At 33.5% G+C, this 23,027-nt stretch overlaps 1 protein-coding gene across 8 annotated transcripts in view; it reads left to right on the top strand.

The window, feature by feature from the left end:
- The window catches only part of TRPC1 (transient receptor potential cation channel subfamily C member 1), a 107,508-nt gene that overhangs the window by 20,007 nt on the left and 64,474 nt on the right, over positions 1-23,027 (top strand). For 5 of the 8 annotated variants that reach the window (XR_013361070.1, XM_077864861.1, XM_077864863.1 and 2 more), the window contains 4 exons: positions 1,923-2,125; positions 13,048-13,179; positions 15,956-16,151; positions 21,440-21,776. Coding sequence is in view for 6 of the 8 variants with exons in the window: in XM_077864861.1 (XP_077720987.1) it covers positions 1,923-2,125; positions 13,048-13,179; positions 15,956-16,151; positions 21,440-21,776 (868 nt within the window). In the remaining 2 variants the exon portion in view is untranslated. Of the gene's footprint in view, positions 1-1,922; positions 2,126-13,047; positions 13,180-15,955; positions 16,152-21,439; positions 21,777-23,027 lie in introns of those variants that run through there. The other 3 variants (XM_077864864.1, XM_077864862.1, XM_077864867.1) reach the window with 2 other exon arrangements.

Below are 23,027 nucleotides of genomic sequence, written 5' to 3'. Positions count from 1 at the left end.
TGGGGTTTTTTTTGATAGTATGTAGGTTATATTATGAACAGTGAAATTATGAATTTTAATCTTCTAACGTTTTTCGTGTAGTCAAGTATGTTTTTTCTTTAGGAAAAATAAAGACATTATTTAAATACAATTTTCTTCTCTTTGTATAACCAGTTATAAAGGGGAGAAAGGACTAAATTTTTAAATAAATTCATTGATTTGAGGTTCCCAATAAATAAATGGGAACTATATAAAGAAACTATTCATAAAAGAAGGGGAAAAAGCTACGTATGTCAGAAAATATTAAACTTAACCAGTAATCAAAGGAGAGTAAATGAATGTTTCATATTTTTTTTCATTCATAAGTTGAGAATGACCATGCCTAGTGCTGGTGAGTAAACCTTGAATGTGAAATGGGTACATTCTTATATTATTGATAATATAAACTGAAAAGAACTTTACTAACATATATAGTAAAAGCTCCAAAACTGTTCATCACCTTTAGAGCTATAATTGTACTTCAGGGGTTCTGTGGTTAATGAGTTTATCCTAAATTTCAAAAAGCTATATTCATAAAGATGTTTTTGGTAGTGTTCTTTAAATAAGCAAAACAAAATATCTTGAACAAAGGTCTATGAATTTTCTTAAATTACATGCTAAATTCTATATATGAATTTTATTTCCCAGAAATTCTGGGCTGTAGTTTTTTGATATTATTAGAAGGGTCCTTGAATTTCAAAATATTAAGGACCATTGTTTTTAATCATTGATGCCAAATCACTTATGCCAAAGATGTCCTTAAAAGGAAGTATAATAAAAGACTAGAAGGAGATACTGTAATATGTGTTTTGTATAGTAGGGATATGGGAATTTTTATTCTTTCTGCTTTTCTGTATTTTTCAGATATTTTGTAATATGTGTATACTATTTTATGATGTTAATAAAAATTATCAAAAAAAAAACCCCCTGTGAACTTGATAAGTTTATACAATGGAATCAAACAGCTCTCAGGAAAACCCATGTAAAAAAGTGAGAAGTATTGGGAAGAATATGCAACAGTCATAAAACTATCAACGTTTTTATTTAACCCTGATTCTTTATTTACTAATGTTTCTTTCCTCATGTCATGCCATCACCAGGCCCATGAGCCCATGTAGGGAAAGCAGCTCAGGCTCTGGTGTAATACAAACCTGAGTCCTGATCTGCATTTTGCCACTCTTGTTTTGTAGCTTGGGCACATTAATTTCTCTGAGCCTCAGTTTCTCCGTTCAATTTTGCAAGCTATTGTGGGGATTGAATGAGATAATAAATGTAAAGTGCTTGACAGTTCTAGGACTCATAAAGAGTGGTTATGATTGTTAGTGTTTTTGTGCATTTGTAACAGGAAATAGTATAGGTATTGATTGGGAATATGTAGAGAATTATACAGAATGAAGAGTGCTTCCTATTTACTTATTTCTTTCAAGCAGCTTCATTGCTATTAATGTGGCAAGATTTGCCACGGAGGTGGAATTTTTAAGTTTTTCTCATGATTTATATATACTCTGCCTGTTTTTAACATTTTTCCTTTTTCTTTTATATTCTTTTTCTACAAATCTTGTCTTTATCCTTGTCATGCATGTTTCCATAATCTTGAGAAAATTAAACACTTTTTCCTAAAGTATTTTTCTAGCTATCCTTACTTCTTTTTTATTAGGGAAAAAAACTCTAGTTGTATGAATGTTGAAGATTTTTGTCTGTCATGATTATATTGCATTTATTAATTAAAATTGAGTTTTCAGGTTCTGAAAAATATTTAGTACTGGCAAAATGTTATCATTTTTTTAAAAAAATGATTCTATATGCTTTGTACCTTCTGATTTTTTTTCATTTTATTTTCAGATAAATATGTTGTTTTGAAGTCACAAATAATAATTTTGAACATTTATATAAATATTTTTCAGAAATTAATGGAGCGAATTCAGAATCCTGAATATTCAACAACTATGGATGTTGCACCTGTCATTTTAGCTGCTCATCGTAACAACTATGAAATTCTTACAATGCTGTTGAAACAGGATGTATCTCTACCCAAGCCCCATGCAGTTGGCTGTGAATGCACATTGTGTTCTGCAAAAAACAAAAAGGACAGCCTCCGACATTCCAGGTTAGAAAATTAAGGTTTTGATAAATAGGTGTGTGATACAGTAAAGTGTATATCAGTGAGATTTTTGTTATTTTTCTGTCTATGCACCTTTTAAGAAATATGGTAGTGTAATGGCTTATGAAAGCTAAACTTTTCGTTTGTTTGCTTAATATGAGTTTTACACTTTTTAAAAAATATTTACTAAATGATGCATAATTTGGAAAATCCTTCAAATTATGAATAAGGTTTACTTCATACTTCTGCTGGTGGGGCATGAAGACACTATATACTTTTTTAAATCAGAGTTTATTAATTTAAGAGAATTTCCAAATAGTAAAAGGAATGGAGATATCCCTTCTTATTTATAAGAAAATAAGTATTTTCCATCTGACTTAATTTTTGACTTGTTATGCCTCTTACTTCCCCTCCCACACAATATTTAAGTCTCCTTCTCTTCCCTTTCTCCTTAGTCAAAATATTAAGAACAACTGAGGAGAAAATGAATAAGAAAGTACCCCATCTTGGACAGGTTGAGCAAAATCATGCATGTGGGCATGTTGAATACGGTTTTGGGCTAGACTTGAGAATCTAATTTTTAGCATAAACCTTTATACTTATACTGTATATAATCTATGTAGTAATCAAATATAGTTGAAATTATATCAAGTGTAACATGTACTGTGGAAAATATGGTCTGGAAGTCCTATTTTTAGTATATGTGCTGCTGAAGTGAGCACTGGTCTGGAAGTCCTAAGCAGCCCATTGACAGACTGTTTTTATAGTATGTGAAATTAGCTTTAAAGCTGTAAGCTATTCACCCTCACTCCTCCTTCCTTACTTTAAGGAGAGATCTTTGGTGGATTGACAGTCACAGATCCATAAATGGAGAAAGTCTCCTGGGAATCAATTTAATGTTTATTTGCAGAGGTTGGACTAGAAATTTTTTCTGTTTATAAGTTTATTTACAGTAAGACCTGTGTTGTTTTTTTATAAGGTCTGGTTGAAAGCTATGGCTATATCATTTACCTTTTTAGTTTTAAAATGACTAGTCTGTAAAATGACAAGAAGAAATGATCTTTAAGGCTTCTTCTAGTTTTAAACTTCTTCATTAATATTAAATATAAATATTTCCAAATTGTATGCTTATTAAATATGTATATAGTTGAAGCAGCTGAGGTTGGAGGAGTTGGGGCTAGAAAGAACACTAAGTCTGCCTTGGTTTCAGATGGGGAAAAAGCTTTGTTCTGTAAGCTTTTAAAGGAGCTGTGGCTTGAGCTTGGTCTTTAGGTATGAATAAAAAAAAAGAGGGGCACCTAAGTGGCTTAGTTGGTTAAGCCTCCAATTTTTGATTTTGGTTCAGGAGATGATCTCAGAGTCATGAGATGCAGCTCCGTGTTGGCTCTGTGCTCAGTGGGGAGTCTGCTTGAGATTCTCTCTCCTCCTACCCCTCCACCGCATCCCCCCTCAAACAAATAAATACATTTTTTTAAAAAAATAAAATGTTTGTTTTATGCAGAAAATACAGTATTTGATTGTGGTTTATTTAGGGAACATTGAGCGGTGTGGTGTATTTACAGAAAAGTTTTAGAGAATTTGTTATTGATATTTAGGAAAACAGTTATAGTGAATATCAAAATGCTCTGGCTACAAGTCATTTCTAGGAATTGATAAGTAGACTTGCTGAAGAAAAGGAAGCTAACAAAATGAGTAAAAAGAGATATGGGTAAAGGTTTTGATGATCTTGAGAAGCCAATATACTGGCAATGAGGAAGTGAGGCAATCTGTATTTATAAAGTTTTTGGCTTTTAAATTTTAGAGATGCTGCAGTTCTAGGTGTTGATCAGGTCTAGGGGTAATAATTTTCTCATATTTATTTATTTATTTATTTATTTATTTATTTATTTATTTATTTATTTATTTATATTTTATTTATTTATTTGAGGGAGAGAGATGGGAGAGAGCATGAACAGAGGAAGAGGGAGAAGCAGACTCCCCGCTGAGCAAGGAGCCTGACAAGAGGCTCCATCCCAGGATCCTGAGATCAAGACCTGAGCCAAAGGCAGATGCTTAACTAACTGAGCCATCCAGGCATCCCAAAGGGGTGGTAATTTTAAATGAAGTAGGGAAAGATAATGGACCATTGCAGTTTAGAAAAACATTTTCATTAATTGCTGTGATTTGGTTTTAGTCTCAATTATTTGATGTGGTGTAAAATTTAAAGTAATTTTAAGGGAAGGTATGAAATCTTTATTATCTATCAAAGGAAGACAAAGTTTTTAAGTCAAGAAATGCTTTGTTAAAAAAAAAAAAAAAGAAAAGAAATGCTTTGTTTAAACTGCACAGTGGGGGATCCCTGGGTGGCGCAGCGGTTTGATGCCTGCCTTTGGCCTAGGGTGCAATCCTGGAGACCCAGGATTGAATCCCACATCGGGCTCCCGTTGCATGGAGCCTGCTTCTCCCTCTGCCTATGTCTCTGCCTCTCTCTCTCTCTCTCTCTGTGACTATCATAAATAAATAAATAAATAAATAAATAAATAAATAAATAAATAAAATAATAAAATAAATAAACTGCACAGTGATTTTTATAGTTTTGAGTTTGAATGCCTGTAAGCCCAAAGTACAGTTAACTTTACTCATATTATTACCCACTTCACCCTTGAAAGCAATTGAATTTGTACAATTTAACTAGAAGAGTAGGATTTGGTATTGAGAAATCAGTGAACTATGAGGCTAGAGTAATATTAGGGATATGGAATTCATTTATGTGAAAGCTATTTATTTAACTACACTAGTAATAGGTGAATAAATCTTCAAATCCCTGTGAAAATTCTAATTTAACATTGGACATTCCCCAGTCAATTTTCCTCCTGTCTCTGGAGCTAACCAGTATGATCAGTTTGAGGGTCTATATCTGCTCCTTAATGACCAAAATTCTAATTGGTTAGAAATGTGACTCTTGACTGCAGTGTTAGATTGGCAACTAGTCTCCATCAGTTACATGTTGAAGTTTGAAATTTCCTGTCCTGATTTCTATCTATACAGATTCCATTCAAGATTCCTCCCCTATTTCATTAATTTTGCCTATTGATATTAATCTTGTTTCATCTACTCCAATTCTTATGGTTGTCCAAATATTTAGGTTGAACCATATGAAATTACTGTCTTAAAAGTATTTTGAACAATGTAGAATTGCAAATTCCCATATTCTTCTTGGTGTGGATATAACCCAAACCCCAGAAAGTTATCTAGTTATTTAAAAAAAAATTTTTTTTTAAGATTTATTTATTTGAGAGAGAGAGAGAGCACACGCCCACGAATGGGGTTGGGGGAGTGGGGAGGCAGAGAAAGAGGGAAAGAGAGAATCCTCAAGGAGACTCCCCAGTGATCATGGAGCCCAACGTGGGACTCGATCCCAGACCCCTGAGCTGCTTAACCAACTGAGCCACCCAGGCACCCAAAAAAAGTTTTTAAAAAAAATATGGAAATTAATGATTTGCAGTAAGTGTATACAGGTATAGTAAATGTATACAGGTGTACACTATCAACAGAATCCAATATTCTATCATTTCCATCATTGGATCAAATTTTGTCATGGCCATTTATAGTCAATCTCTGCTCCCATTCCTATCTCCAAGCAACCACAGATCTCTTTTCTGTCTAAAACCTATAATTTTTTTCTTTTCTAGAAATTTCATATAAATAGAATCATACAATATATTGGCTTATGTCTTTAGCTTCTCTCAGCATAATATTTTGAGGTTCATTCATATTGCATATATCAGTAGTTTATTCCTTTTTGTTGTTAGGTAGTATATCATTGTAAGGATGAATCTTTTGTTTATCCATTCAGTAGTTGATGGATATTTGAGTTGTTTCTGGTTTTTGGCAGTGAACATTCACATATAAGTCTTTGTGTGGACATATAGTTTTATTTCTGTTGGGTAGATACCCAGGATTGGAATTGCTGCGTTGTATGGAAGTGTATGTTTAACTTTTTAAGTAATTGCTAAACTGTTTTCCGAAGTGATTGTATCATTTTACATTCTCACAAGTGATGTATGATGTTTTCAATTCCTCTACATACTCATCAAGACTTTATATTTCGTTTTATTTTTATCTTAGCCATTTTAGCAGAAGTGTAAACCACAATTGATCTCACTGTGGTTTTAATTTGAATTTCCCTTATGCCTTATAATATCAAGCATCTTATCATGTGCTTATAGGCCATTAATGTATCTTCTTTGATGAAATATCTATTCAAATTTTTTGCTTATTTTTAAAAATTGAGTTGTTTTATTAAGTTGCAAAAGTTCTTTCTTTGTATATTCCAGACACAAATCCTTTATCAGATAAATGTTTTGCAAATAACTTCTCACAGTCTGTGACTTGTCTTTTCATTTTCTTCTTGGTGTCTTTTGAAGAGCAAAACTTTTCATTTTGATGAGGCCCATTTTATCATTTTTGCCTTTTGTAGATTGTTTCTTATGTCATATGTATGAAATATTTGCCAACCCAAGGTCACAAAGACTTTCTCCTGTTTTCTTCTAGAAATTTTACAGTTGTACAATTTACATTTAAGTCTATAACCTATTTTGAATAATTTTTTGTGTATGTGTGAAATAAGGATCTAAGTTCTTTTTTAATTTTTTGCCTATCCCATCATTTGTTCTAGCATCATTTGTTAAAGAATATTGCTTACTGGGGGCAGTAAATTACCTTTACACCTTAGAAATCATTTGAGCATATATGTGGTTTTATTTCTAGACTCTAATTTGTTCCATTAATCTTTAAGACTATTACACCAGTATCAGTCTATCCTGATTACTGTAATTTTATAGTAAGCTTTTAAGTCAGATAATGTATATGATTTCACTTATATGTAAAATTTCAGAAATGAAACATCATAAGGAAAAAAAGATGCAAACCATAAAACAGATTCTTAACTATAGTAAACAAACAGAGTTTCTCAAGGGGAGGTGGCGGGGGGTGGGTTAAATGGATGATGAGTATTAAGGAGGGCACTTATGATGAGCATTGGGTATTATAGGTAAGTGATGACTCAGTAAATTCTACTTCTGAAACTAATATTACACTATATCTTAACTAACTGGAATTTAAATATAATTTGAAACAAAGTAAAATAAAATCAGGTAATGTAAGTCATTTTAAATCTTTTTTTAATTTTTGGCTATACTATGTTCTTTGCATTTGCAAATAAAGTTTAGAATGAGTTATCAATTTTTAAAACACCTGCTTAGATTTTTAAGAGGGGTTGCATTAAGCCAATTTGGAGAGAATTGCCATTTTAATAATATTAAGTCTTTCAACCTATAAACATGGTATATCTCTCCATTTTATTAGATTTTCCTAATTTCAGCAATGCTTTCTAGTCTTCAGTGTATGGGTCTTTGCTTCTTTTTTACAATTTATTCGTAAGTATTTTATTTGTTTTGATTATATTGCACATGAATTGCTTTCTTAATTTCATTTGCAGATGGTTCATTGCTAGTATATAGAAATAAAACAGATTTTTTTTTTTTGTATACTGGTTTTATATCTTGTGATCTTGCTAAATTCAATTATTCTAATAGGGTTTTTTGTTTGTTTGCTTTTTAGATTCCTAAAGATTTTTTATATATAAGATTATATCATCTGTAGGTAAAGACAGTTTTACTTCTTTTCCAATCTTTAGGGCTTCATTTTTCTTGCCTTATTGCATTGCCTAGTAACCTCCAGTATGATGTTAAATGTGAGTTAGTAAGAATGAATATCCTTGCCTTGATGGCATGGTAGTAGTTGCATAGTAGTAGCATGATGATAGTAGTTGCTGGCAAACACTGATTTTTTTTTTTTAACTATCTTTGTGGTTTTAACTTTTCTCTGTAATGTGGCATAATTGGAATCATACAATATGTAGCCTTTTCACATTACTTCCTTCATTTAGTAATATGTATTTAAGTTTCCTTCATGTGTTTTCATGGCTTGACAGTACATTTATTTTTTTTTTAATTTTTTTTTTATTTATTTATGTATGATAGTCACAGAGAGAGAGAGAGGCAGAGACACAGGCAGAGGGAGAAGTAGGCTCCATGCACCAGGAGCCCGATGTGGGATTCGATCCCGGGTCTCCAGGATCGCGCCCTGGGCCAAAGGCAGGTGCTAAACCGCTGCGCCACCCAGGGATCCCCCAGTACATTTCTTTTTAACACTGAACAGTACCCCATTGTAGGAAGGTACTACAGTTCATCCGTTCATCTACTGAAAGACATTTTGATTACTTCCAAGTTTTGGCAGTTATGAATAAAGCTGTTATAAACATTCATGTATAGGTTTTCATGTGGACATAAGTTTTCAACTCATTAGATAAATACTAAGAAGTGTGATTGCTGGATCATATGTGAAGGATATGTTTACTTTTATAAGAAACTGCCAAACTGTCTTGCAAAGTACCTGCACCATTCAGCATTCAGAACAATGAATAAGGTTCATGTTGCTCTATATCCTTACTAGCATTTGATACTGTCAGGGTTTGGATTTTAGCCTTTCTGATGGGTATGAAATGGTTTTGTATCTCGTTGTTGCTTTGATTGCAGTTCCCTAGTGATGTATGATATTGTACATCTCTATATGCTTATTTGTCATCTGCATATCTTCTTTTGTGAGATGTCTGTTCATATCTCTTGCCTATTTTTAAATTGGATTGTTTGTTTTCTTATTGTTGAGTTTTAAGAGTTCTTTGTATACTTTATATGTAGAATCCTTTATCAGATATGTTTTTTGCAAATATTTTCTCCTATCCTGTAGCTTGTCTTTTCATTCTCTTGATTCATGGGTTAAAGTGTGCTGTTGTACTTTCACATATTTGGGGTGGTCCCAGATTTTTTTCTACTGGTGATTTGTAATTTAATTTCTAAATTAATTGATCAGAGAATATACTGTATTTTTAAAATAACTTTATTGAGTTATAATTTATTGAGATAAATTCATAAATTTTAAAATTCACCATTTTATAATATTCATAGAGTTATACATTGACCATCATTATTGAATTCCAGAACATTTCATCACTTCAAGAAGAAACACTATATTGGGGATGCCTGGGTGGCTCAGCAGTTGAGTGTTTGCCTTTGGCTCAGGGCGTGATCCTAGAGTCCCAGGATCGAGTCCCGCATTGGGCTCCTTGCATGGAGCCTACTTCTCCCTCTGCCTGTGTCTCTGCCTCTCTCTTTGTCTCTCATGAATAAATAAATAAAATCTTAAAAAAAAAAAGAAACATTATATTAATTAGCAGTCACTCAGCTGCTAGATATCACTAAATTTACTTTCTGTTCTTACAGGTTTGCCTATTCTGGATATTTCATATAAATTGTATATTTTAAGTTCTTATCAGTCATTTGCTTATCATTTTTGGAGATGTCTATTCATTTCTGTTTCCCAGTTTTTGATTGGTTATCTATCTTTTTATTGCTGAATTGCAAGAGTTTTTTTAAATATATATTCTAAATATATATTCTGAATTCCTTATCAGATACATGATTTGCAAATCTTTTTTACATTCTATTAGTTACCTTTTTACTTTTTTGATGATGTACTTTGAAGCACAGTTGTTTTCATTTTTTAAAAAGATTTTATTTATTTATTCATGAGAGACACACACAGAGAGAGAGGCAGAGACACAGGCAGAGGGAGAAGCAGGCTCCATGCAGGGAGCCTGATGTGGGACTCGATCCCGGATCTCCAGGATTATGCCCTGGGCTGAAGGCGGTGCTAAACCGCTGAGCTACCTGGGCTGCCCTGATTCTTATTTTTGAAAAAGATGTATTTCTTTATTTTAGAGAAAGAACACACACATAAGTTAGATGGAGGGGCAGAGGGAGAGAATCTTCAAGGAGACTCCTCACGAGTGCAGAGCCTGATGCAGGGCTCCATCCCACAATCTATGAGATCATGACCTGAGCTGATACCAAAGAGTTGGACACTTAGACACTCAGGCACCCTGATTATTTTTAATCTTTAGTTTGATTCCTAAGGATCATTTCAGAATCTGTATAGGTGAGCCACTGATTGGGTGGAGTTTATGTTAATATACTTTGAGACTGTAAGAGTCCTGTCTCTTGATGAGTCTATTGGTTAGTTGGGGAATATAGTCAAAGTTGAAGCCATTTCTCAATAGTTCCTTGTCTTTTTCATATTACCAAACTATCTGATGTTCTCCATATATATCTAATATTTTAGTCAGCCAGAAATCTCTGAAAGCTTTATATGAGTCATTTTATGGCTTTTTTCATTTCTAAGATCTCCCTGTTAAGTTTCTCATTGGTCTGCTGTTTGCCTCTACTCAGACTCCAAGATTTGTCTTATAAATCTGCAAATTTTCCTTGCGCATCTCCTCCAAGTCCAACTCTTTCAACCAGCTGAGCTGGAGGTTTTTGCTTTCCATCGAATTGATCTTCACCCCCATTAAGCACAAAAGTACAGATTTACCATCTTCAGGCTGGAAAACTGCAGTTCTCCATGACTGAACTGGGGAGGCAGAGGTGATCAAAGTAGCCTCAGGCAAGAAGACCACAGATTCAAACCATTCTTGCTTGAAGCTCTAGAAATTTTTCAATAATTGATCTCAATAGATAATTTTCAATGACCTGAAATGGCTGATTTTTAAAAATATAGTTGACCCTTGAACAATGTGGGAGTTAGGGGCGCCAACCCCTTATACTGTTAAAAATCTACTATCTTTTAACTCTGCAGAAACTTAACTACTAATTAGCCTACTGTTGCCTAGAAGCCTTACCAATAACACAAACTGTCAATTCACACATATTTTGTATATTATACATATTATGTACTATATTCTTATAATAAGTAAGCTAGAGAAAAGAAAATCATAAAGAAGACAAAATACATTTACAGTACTATACTATATTTTAGAAAACCACATATAAGTGAACCCACACAGTTCAAACCCATGTTGTTCAATGGTCAACTGTAATTTTGTTCACTTATATACATATTTTTGGTGTAGTAGAATCACTTACCTCCTCACACCATCATTACTTTGATGGTGTTTTGAATACCAAAAGTGATTTTATAAAGTGAGGCAGCCTCATTATTTGTTAGGTACATCAAAGTACTTTCCGTACAACAGCACTCCATTATTACTCTAGCACAATTGATTACCACTGTCACTAGCAGTCACTCTTGCTGTTCACTTTGTCATTAATCCTTAATATATTTTGAGTATGATAATGTTGGTTAATACAAAAGTAATTTTTAGAAATAAACTGATGAGATTAATTAATGTAGACATATTGATGGAAACAAAGATAAGTTGCTTAGTTACATATATTTCTCTCAAATTTTTGGACAGTTTTGGTGTAGGCAAATATCTCTTTAGAAATCCATACTTCAGATACAGTAACTATACTTGTTTTATTGAACAGCTAAATTATAATTGGATTTCATAAATATTATTTTCTTAAAAATGCATTATGCATGATTTACCTTTATATCTTTAGTAAGACCAGAAACCTGTATGGTAAATAAGGAATATTTCAATAAGTTTGTTTAAATAAAAGATTTAAATTTCCATATAGGAAAATTCCACTGTAAACAAAGTAAAAAGACAAACAGTAAACTGGGGGAAAAAGTATATAAAATACTGTGACTAGACAGAGTGATAATTTCTTTGATATGTAGATCTTACAAATGATTTTTAAAAATAAACAGTTATGAGAAAAATAGGCTAATGGAAATGAACAAGAGTTTACAGAAGTAGTATAAATGGATACTAAGCAGGAAATGATGCTTAAGCTTCTAAAGAAGTTCAGATAAAATTCCATTTTTCATCTTTTAGAGTGGCAAAATATTAATGATAATGTAGGAGAAAATGATCTCTCCTTATTGTTAGTGCTTTGGAAGCATCTATTAGAATTTAAAACACATATGCCATTATATCCAGCGATTCTAAGTGTGCAAAGGATATGTGAACTAAAGAATATTCATTGCTGCGTTATTTATAGAAGTACATTAGAAGCAACTAAAATTTCCATTAATGGAGATCTGATGAGCTGCCATTAAATGGGGAACCATCCAGTTTTGGGAAAAAAAATGACATGACTCTATGTGTAGTGGCATAGAAAGAGTTGCTGCTTTATGTAGTATATCTGATTATGTTTGTAGGTGAATTGAAAGTATCAAGGATATTCACAGTTCCCTGTAATGTGACCATTCCTTGAAGAGTAGATTTGGTGGAAGGAGGAGAACTGGGGACCATCATGTTTCTAAACTGCTTCCTTTTTTTAAATAACAAACATGTATTAAATTTATGTTTAGAAGAAAATATATATTATATAATATACCAAATTTGTAAATTAAGAAGTATATGCTTATAAATGAAAGACTTATAGCAAAATTTTTTGGGTTTGCTTCCTACTTAGGTATTGAATATGAAGCTTAACTAGTTTACAGAAGGTAAAGGAGTGTGCTTTCCTGTTAGCTAGAGATTAAGCATAAATGAATGATTTCATTCTTAAGATTTGAAACATCTTTAAAAAAAAACCTGGTTGAAAAAAAAAATGACCTGATTGAATGAGTCATGTGTAATACATATCTAGCATATTAATGTAGTCTTATCACTGAGGAAGGAAAAATTTTATGATTCATATCATATTCAAAATGTATTAGTTATTAGCCTATTTTATTTAAAATAATATGGGTTCAGGAAAGAAATTTTTTAATTTAATTGGATTGAAGAATACAAAGACTTATTTTTTAAGTCTTTCTTTTTATGCAGGTTATCCTGTAATAAGTATATTATAGTTGTTTTAGTTTCTTTTAATTTTGTAGTATTTTACTTTTAAATTTATGAAAATTGTAGGTTAAAAATACTAATTATATGTGTATAATACATTTATTTTACATTACGGAATCAAATTTTATCACAGGTTTCGTCTTGATATATATCGCTGTTTGGCCAGTCCAGCTCTAATAATGTTAACAGAGGAGGATCCAATTCTGAGAGCATTTGAACTTAGTGCTGATTTAAAAGAATTAAGCCTTGTGGAGGTGGAATTCAGGTGGGAATGAATGGAAATTGTAAATTATATCTTTTTTTTTTTTTTTTCAGAATCCCTTCACCCTGGGCTTTTTCATAGACCAAATTAATGTTTGTATTTATTTACTTTTGAAACAAGATGACCAGACCTTGCTGCTACCTATTTGGGATTTTCCTTCAGATTCAATGGAAAAGACGTTGGTGTTATTTAGGTGTTATTTAGGTAGCTTCTTCCCCACCTGCCCTTTGAAATTCTTGCACCATCCCTACGTTTCCCCTTTGTTTAATGTTGCCAAAGGAGTTCTAAGACAGTGAAGAGTAGTGGGAGTGGTAGCCTTAAGCAAGAGGAAATTTGTAACTGTTCTCTATCCCACCTCCCCTTGTTTCCAGATTGTATAATCATCCTTGGAGCCTGATCTTTCATAACTTTCGGAAGCATATAGAATGGTTTCCGTGTGTCGTGGACATCCCTCCCCCCCCCCCCCCCCCCCACACACACACACACATACACAGATATAGTGCCTTTTCACTGTTTGGTGAGATTTTTCTATTAGGAGACACATAGCATGTAGACTTAAAAATAAAATACTACTAATTAAGAGGGATGGATCCATTCATCCCTCTGAGTTTTACTCTGAAGTGAAGAGTTAAATGTAGTTTTGGCATAAAGAATGGTTATAAATGTCCCTTAGAGAGTTAGGGTAGAGGACCAAAAAAAGGCTGTGAAAAAACAGCCTATTAATAACTAATTTAAACATTAAAAAAAGAAGTCCTTAGACTTGTGGAACTTTGAGACTTTCCCTTATGTTAAAGTATCCCTGGTACCCCCCCCAAAGAAGGAGAAATTGATCATTCTTGCCAATTCTTGCTGTGAGGTTTCTGGGGGGCAGATTATACCTATCTCTACTTTCCTTTTAAGTCTAGCTGCTGTGGGAGCCCCATGTCTTTGCCTTGTACTCCTCTAGTGACTTAACAAGATGGAAAGAGTCAAACTTCTTCCTGAAAGGGTGATAAGAAGCTGGCAGTTTTCTTATGCCTTAACAGCAGTTTATAGTGTGTTCTTGATAGCTCTGAGTTCTAGAAACTTTTTAAATATTCCTATTTATAAGTTTTCAAGTTTGGAACTACTATATTCCAATTTGAATAAATTAAAATTTATTTAAACTCAATAGGAAATAAAGTATATACTTTGAGAAACACATAAGACATTGGTAAAATGTAACTTGTTGCTACTTTTAACTTTATTAGCACATGAGCTGTTATAAATTATTCCTTTTAAATCTGAAAAGCTTGCTATTTTATAATCTTATTATCTTACAATTAGAATTCTCAGTTACCTTATAAAAGAGAATTCATTCAACTCCTTCCTAAAAGGGTTTGAAGCAACTGCTATGATTATTCTTTAATCATAGGATAATAAAGTTAGATTTTGAAGTGATTATAGAATTCATTTACTTCAGTCCCCTTGTTTTTCATAGACAGGGAAAGTGATCTATGTAGGTTAGATATCTTCCTGATATCAGCATCTGATTAGGAATAGAGTTAGCAGCAGCTATAACTAGAACATAGGACTTCTGGCTTCTAGTCTACTATATTTCTATCCAAACTACACAGCCACTTATTAGTCTTCTAGTAATTTATTAAAGATTAAGAAAATTAAATTAATAAAATATATTAACTTTACTGAATTTAGTGGTGTGTCAGTGTTTAAGATGAAACCACTTTGTAATAATACACACTTTTTTTTTTTGCTAATACACACTTTTGATGAATATTCTCATCTATAATTAGATCCTAGACCAAGAAGCAGTAATACTTCAATTATTAAAGAAATCCAATTACTATTTTTAGGTAGTTTTGGTTATGTAGGAAATGCAAAGAGTAGATGAGAAAAATTTACTCTGTAAGGAAAAGTTTTTAATTCTTTGATAATTTTCTGTTCATGGAAAATCTCATTGTATAGAAGATTAATCATTTGGAAAATTTTTCTATTTTCCCTTCCTCTGTCATTAAGGAGAAAAAAACTGAATAAGAATTATTTTATGAAATCTGACCCCAATTGACTCATATTTATTTCTAACTTTATTTTTAAGGTATTAACACTAAGACATAATTTTAATATAACTGATGTTCTTAGAGAGGATATCTGCTAAAACTTCTTAATTTCTCATAAGTTGGTTGATTTAAGCCTATCTTTAACCAGCAGTTAAATTCTAAATTTCAAGGAATAATAATTATGAGAGAAAATTGTTTGCTAGGAGTATTTCAGTGTCTTTTACTTCCAACTTGAATTTTGTTGAACACTTTAAAAGTGAATCAGAATACTATTTTAATATCAGAAGTAGTATAAAACATGTTGTAAACTATTATTGAAAACACCTTAATAAAAGTTACATAGTAATATTTATTGGATAGCATTATTATAATCTATTGTTTAGATAAGTAATATAAGAAGGAAGTTTGATACCAAACTTACAGAGAATAAGGGCAAATGATTTAAGAATTGATTGACAACTATAACCCAAATTTCTAGGAATATCAGTGTATATAAGGAAATACTGTGCTCATCTAAAATGATCAGTATGAACACAGGGAACATAATTGTGTTACAGTTTTCCCCAAAGCTGTTGAGGGTTTATGTATCAGTAAGTTCTTTTGATCATCACTACAAAATGACTTCAGATTTTATAAAACCCTGTCAGAATTAAAATGTTGCTGAGTAAATAATTTTCTACTGAAAACAGCTTAATTAGAAGCTGCAAGTGACATTTCTAATAATAGATTGTTGCATTTTACAGGAATGATTATGAGGAACTAGCCCGGCAATGCAAAATGTTTGCTAAAGATTTGCTTGCACAAGCCCGGAATTCAAGAGAATTGGAAGTTATTCTAAACCATACATCTAATGATGAGCCTCTTGACAAACGGGGATTACTAGAAGAAAGAATGAATTTAAGTCGTCTAAAACTTGCTATCAAATATAACCAAAAGGAGGTATGAGATTTTCTGTGTCATATATAAATTATTTCCAGGGTGCCTGGGTGGCACAGTCGGTTAAGCATCTGACTCTTGGTTTCAGCTCAGGTCGTGATTTCAGGGTTGTGAGGTCAAGCCCAGCTCTCTGCTCAGTGCAGAATTGGCTTGGGGTTCTCTCTTCCCCTCCCTTTGCCCCTTCCTCTAGTGTTCTCTCTCTCTCTCTCTAAAATAAATAAATCTTTTAAAAAAGAATTATTTTGGGATGCCTGGGTGGCTCAGCAGTTTAGCGCCTGCCTTCAGCCCAGGGTGTGATCCTGGAGTGCCGGGATCGAGTCCCACATCCTGCTCCCTGCATGGATCCTGCTTCTCTCTGCCTGTGTCTCTGCCTTTGTGTGTGTGTGTGTGTGTGTGTGTGTGTGTGTGTCTCATGAATAAATAAATAAAATCTTTAAAAAAAAAAAGAATTATTTCTTCCACAGTAGTATAGTGGCTCAGAGCAATTAAGAATTAATTAAGGATATGTACTCTACTATCACTGTTTTTTAAAAGATTTTTTTAAAAGATTTTTTTTTTTAATTGAGACAGAGAGAGCGAGAGCACAAACAGGGATGAGGGCCAGAGGGAGAGGGAGAAGCAGACCCTCCGCTGAGTTAGAAGCCCCATATGGGGCCCAGGACTCTGAGATCATGACCTGAGCCGAAGGCAGATGCTTAACTGACTGAGACACTCAGGCCCCCCAAAGATATGTACTTTTAAAGTTTAGTACAATGAATGCTGGCATTAAACAAATACTCAATAAGTGACTGTTGCCATTATTGTTTTTTAGGTTCAAGGAAAGTTTTACCACTTTTTTTTTTTTTTTTTTTTTAATCTAAGTGGGACACCTGGGTGGCTCAGTGGCTGAGTGTCTGCCTTTGGCTCAGGGCGTAATCCCGGAGTCCTAGGATCAAGTCCCATATCGATCTCTCTGCAGGGATCCTGCTTCTCCCTCTGACTATGTCTGTGTCTCTCTCTGTGTGTCTCTCATGAATAAATAAAATCTTTTAAAAATAAATAAAGAATAAAAATTTAAAAATTGAAGTATAGTTGATACAAGTTGCTTTTAATAATATTAATTATAATATGAGTGTTAATGTTTTTGCCAAATAGTAGCTAGTTAGGTAAGATCTTGTATACTACATACTTTCATAGTAATGTTTCCATCTTCTCTTTTGTCTGTCATAGGTTTGTTTCGTTGATCTGGTAATAAATAGTGCTTTCTATAGTAATAGCGCCTTTCTGCTTAAAAATAAACTATTAGATATTGTGTTTCCTGGTTCTTATTTGTTAATTCATTGAAACTCAAAGGTGGAGAGGCACATGATATGGTAACTAAGTTGAATCTGGCTCTACTGGCATCACCCTTCCTATTAAGGGAAATACCTATCTAATCCCCATATACACACACAATATAGATTCAGGAACTTGAAGAAGGAAAGTATGCATTTTAAATTTCATTTTTTGAGATATATTACTAAGCATGGGTATTTATATGTAAGTAATGATATCCAGTTGGTAGTACGAGGTGTTGGTAAATGGTACTTTTAAGATTTTTTTCTAAGACCTATTATTTTTTTTTAAAGATTTTATTTATTTATTTTAGAGAGTGAGAGCAAGAGCACAGAGAGGGTAAAGGGCAGAGAGAGAGGGACAAGGGGATTCTGCACTTAGTACAGAACCATTGCAGAGCTCCATCTTACAACCCTGAGATCATGACCTGAGCTAAATTAACTTGTCAGATACTCAACCAATGGAGCCACCCAGATGCCCCTAAGACCCATTATTTTTTGTTATCAATATAGATGTTGGAATAAAACTTGCTTATCAAGTTTGTATTAGTATAAAAATGGGGCCTGAGACAGATAATGGTAGGAAGAAATATATAGGACCTTTGGTACTAGAAGCAGAATTTTGTATTGATTTGATTGAAAATTTGAGCCTTACAATGGTTTTGTAACTCAGGAAATTGGTACAGGAATTTTAAGATGTTTATTTTAACGTACCTACGTGGTATATCGCTTATCCAGATCTCTGGCTTCAAATCCTATGCTTTTTCTAGTACTCTATAAAGTTCTTGATTAAGGTAAAACATTTATAGGAAAAAATTAAATACAAGAACTTGGATTAGTATAACTATAAGATTATAAATCAACAACATACCTGTGTGCTTAAAAAGGAAACACAACACTAATGTGCATAAATAGAAAAAATATAGAACCCCTGATGTAATCTTCCTCTAACATACATTTTGACGAGATCTTAGGTTGAATTATTTACTTCTGTATATTCCACAACCTAAAATAGACATGAAATACTAGAAAATGCTAGAATAAAGAGATAACAAGATACAAAATTAACTTATGTGATTGGAAAAAGAACTTCAAAGAAAGGTGGAAAGACCTGAGATTATCCTGGTTAGGGAAGGAAAAACTAAGAGCCAGTTTCCAAATGGGAGATAGATACAGATACAGATATAGATATAGATCCCTGAGGGACTCACACATATAACCAAATGTTCCATTCTCTCTCTCTCTCTTTTTTTTTTTTCCAAATGTTCCATTCTAAAGAAGATGCAAGAAAAGGAAACAAGAAGTAGTAGTAATATTTTTATTTGAAAGGAAATACTCTGTAACTCTGTAATTTTAAGAGTGAATGAAAATGTAATTTTTTAAACTAGATTTCTAGATATGATCAAAGGGGAGGATAATATCTTCCCACATAGTTGGTAGACTTTATTTAGGCAATCTGTCCTAAATAACAAACTCCTGGTACTTAGTGGCATAAAACTATATATTTCACAATCATTTATAATCATTTCATAATCATTTTATTATGCTCTTGGATTGTGTAGGCCAGGAATTAGGAAAGGGCACAGCAAGGATGAATTACCACTAGTCTAGGGTCTCTGACATAGCTCAGATGACTGGTGGCTACAATCATCTGGAGGCTTCTTCACTCAAATGTCTGGGGCCTGAGCAGCAGCTGAGGACTCCAGCCAAGAGCTCTTGGGTGGGCTGGTTGGATCCATGGCAGGTGGGCCTCCTGAGCACTTACTACAGGAGTCATGGTGGGTTGACTGTGAGGAGATGGTCTAAGAAGCCTCTCAGGGCCGCCTAGAGTGCCTACATTAACCTGGGCTTCTTCATGGCATGATAACTTCAGGTAGTAGGTCGCTTTATACTCCAAGAGCAAGTGTTCCTCAAACAAGGTGGAATCTTGTTTTAAAACCTACCACAGTCAGAGTGCCTGGGTGGCTCAGTGGTTGAGTGTCTGCCTTTGGCTCAGGTCGTGATCCCGGGGTCCTGGAATCAAGTCCTGCATCAGGCTCCCTGCGCAAAGCCTGCCTGTATCTGCCTTTCTCCCTGTGTTGCTCATGAATAAATACATAAAATCTTTAAAACAAAAAACAAAGAAAACCTACCTGCAGAAGTCACATAGTATCACTTCTTCCAGAATTTACTGATTAAAGCAATCACAGCCTTGTTGAATTGAAGGGTATGAAATACTGATAACCCACCTCTTGATGAGAGGAGTCTGCTGATTTATATCAATATTTTAAAACCACCACAGACTTAGAACATTTCCAGTTGAAATTTTGTTTTTCAAATTATATATTTAACATTACTGTTACTTAAATCACCATTATGTAGAGGGATGGCAGAAGTCAGCTCTGAAATTGCTTTGATACTGGGGTGAAGGGAGAAACCACTAAATTTGAGATGCTACTAAACTGGGTAGTTGGTGAGAGGAAAACCTATTTCTGTCTCTGGTATTTCATCTTGAGAGGCAAATTAAGATCCCCTAAGAGCATGGGAATTTGAGCAGAAGAATGAAGAATGAAGTAAGATTTAACTACCAAACACAAGTATAGAATTTTAGGGAATTTTTTTTTTTAAGATTTTATTTATTCATGAGAGACAGAGAGCGAGAGAGGCAGAGACACAGGCAGAAGGAGAAGCAGACTCCATGCAGGGAGCCCGATGTGGGACTTGATCATGGGTCTCCAGGATCACGCCCTGGGCTGAAGGCAGCATGAACCTGCTGAGCCACCCGGGCTGCTCAGGAAATTTCTTAATAAGCACAATAAACAACAAAAACCGTGCCTATATATGTGTGTGTGTATATTACTGGAGTGTTATATTCTACAAATAATATTCTGTCTCAGGATAAATAATTTTATTTATATGTGTACTTATTTATTTTAGAGGGGAGTGGTGAGGAAGACAGTATCCACATCAAGCATCAAGCCCAACATAGGGCTCGACCTCACAATCCTGAGATCATGACCTGGGCCAAAGTCAAGAGACAGACACTTAACGGATTGAGCCACCTAGGCACCCAGGATAAATCATTTTAAAACGGAAGATTGACCAATTAGTATTTAGATATCTGAATGACATTATCATTACTTGTGCTTTGGTAATTTCAAACCTGATCACATTATTGTATCCAGAGTTACCAGAATCCTTAAGTTAAACTTCACAACATGAGCGTTATATTGGGAAGATACTGCTTCTGAAATTAATAAACTAAGAAGCTTTGTAAACTTTGATAAATTGATTCCTGTACGTGAACTAGAATTTCCCTCTTATTTACAGGCAATATTTTTCCTTTTTTTTTCTTACACAAAATTCAGTAATAAGCAGCTTTAAGAATATAATATATTTTAAGAAAATCTCAGTGTTTTCATGGAATATAAATCTGATGTTTAGACTTGGATTGCTTTACTATCTTAGCGTCTTGATTTCTTATAACTGAAATCAGCACTTCTTCTAGACAAGCTTTTTTCTTTGGTTTATGGTTGTTAACTTTGAAATTTCACAAACGTTATGAGAGTCTCTACAAATTAAATTTTGCAAAATGGCTAACTAAGCTATTACTAATCATTAATACTTATATACTACATGCTATGAATCAGGCACTATTCTAAGAGCTTTGACAAGTTTATGAGTAGAGATTATTATTATCTCAATTTTATAGATGGTAAATTTGAGGCTTAAAGTTTAAAGACTTGCTCAAAGTCAATTATTAGGTGGCAGAGCCTGGATTTGAATCCAGGTTAGTGTGGGTCCAGTCTATGCTCTCAACCTCTGTACTCTTTTATTACATGTAAGAAAAATGAAAAAAAAATTATGTGGACTGTATAGAATTGATTTTAAGCTATTATTAAACCTTTGAATATCAATTAAATAAATTAAATAAATAATGATTGATTATATTTACAGGTTTTCTTTTCTTTATTTTGTATATGTGTGTGTCCTTTTCAGTTTGTCTCACAGTCTAACTGCCAGCAGTTCCTGAACACTGTTTGGTTTGGACAGATGTCAGGTTACCGACGTAAGCCCACGTGTAAGAAGATAATGACTGTTTTGACAGTGGGCATCTTTTGGCCAGTTTTGTCACTTTGTTATTTGATAGCTCCCAAATCTCAGTTTGGCAGAATCATTCACACTCCTTTTATGAAATTTATTATTCATGGAGCATCATATTTCACATTCCTGCTGTTATTAAACCTATACTCTCTTGTCTACAATGAGGATAAAAAAAACACAATGGGGCCAGCCCTTGAAAGAATAGACTATCTACTTATACTGTGGATTATTGGTAAGTGTCAAGTTTATTCAAAAGATCCTTTTATTTAGCCTGTTAATTCTCCCTTGCTTGATGATCATTGAAGACTTAACTAACATTTTTTGTAATGATAAATGATCTGAACTTGATAAGGGAGGAGATCCCTTATTAAATATTACTTAATTACATGAAAGTGAAAAATTATTCTCAGTCTCTAAAATTGTTCATTATCATTAAAACAGAAAAACAAATTGTGCTGATCATGCTTTTTTGGTATAAGAGTATGAATCTTGTCTTAGGTACTTTGAAATGTAACACATATCATACTTTGTTGCATTTTAGAGTTAACTATTTTGTTTTATTATACTGTTAGTTTTCCTTTTAAGAACCTATGAACTTATGAGGTTACATCTTTATCTCTAATATAGAAACATTATTTAACTTTAGATTTAAAGGCTTCCCCAGTGACTCACTCAGTATGAATCCGTTCTTTGTAATGAAGTCAGATATTTAGAAATGACAGGGTTTTAAAATATAAGATATTTTATTTTCTGAAAATTGTGTTTATGAGTATTATGCTATATGATAAATATTTTAAATGACCTGCAGTTTTTCAGCTCTCAACCTTTTTTGTGGGGGATAGAGGGGAGTTGAGATATAATCACATTGTCTATGGTCTTTTAATGACATCTCCTTTATTTCTCTCTGGATCTTCTGTCTTGTTTTTTGTTTTCTGTGGGTTTTTTTCATTCAATTTAGTTAACACATAGTGTGTTAATAGTTTTAGGGGTAGAATTTAGTGATTCATCAGTTTCATATGACACCCTGTGCTCATTACATCAAGTGCCCTCCTTCATGCCCATCACTCAGTTACCCATCCACCCACCCTCCTTCCCTGCAGCAACCCTCAGTTTGTTTCCTATAGTTAAGAGCCTCTTATGGTTGCCTCCTTCTCTGTATATATCTTACTTTTCTTTCTCTTCCCCTATGTTCATCTGTTTGATTTTTTTTAAATTCCACATATGAGTGAGGGGCTCCTGGGTAGCATAGTTGGTTAAACAACTGACTCTTGGTTTTAGTTTAGGTCATGCTCTCAGGGTTGCAAGATTGAACCTCACATGGGACTCCGACTTCAGCAAGGAGTCTGCTAAGGTTTCTCTGTCCCTCTCCCACTGCTCCTACCTGCGCTTACTTGTACACTCTCTTTCTTTCTCTCAAACAAATTTTAAAGATTTTTTAAAAATTGCATATATGAGTGAAATCATAATATTTGTCTTTCTTTGA

This window comes from Canis aureus, chromosome 22 (genome assembly GCF_053574225.1).
Source record: "Canis aureus isolate CA01 chromosome 22, VMU_Caureus_v.1.0, whole genome shotgun sequence".
Classification (NCBI taxonomy): domain Eukaryota; kingdom Metazoa; phylum Chordata; class Mammalia; order Carnivora; family Canidae; genus Canis; species Canis aureus.
Note: the sequence above shows the minus strand (reverse complement) of the source record. Positions and strands in the feature narration are given on the sequence as shown.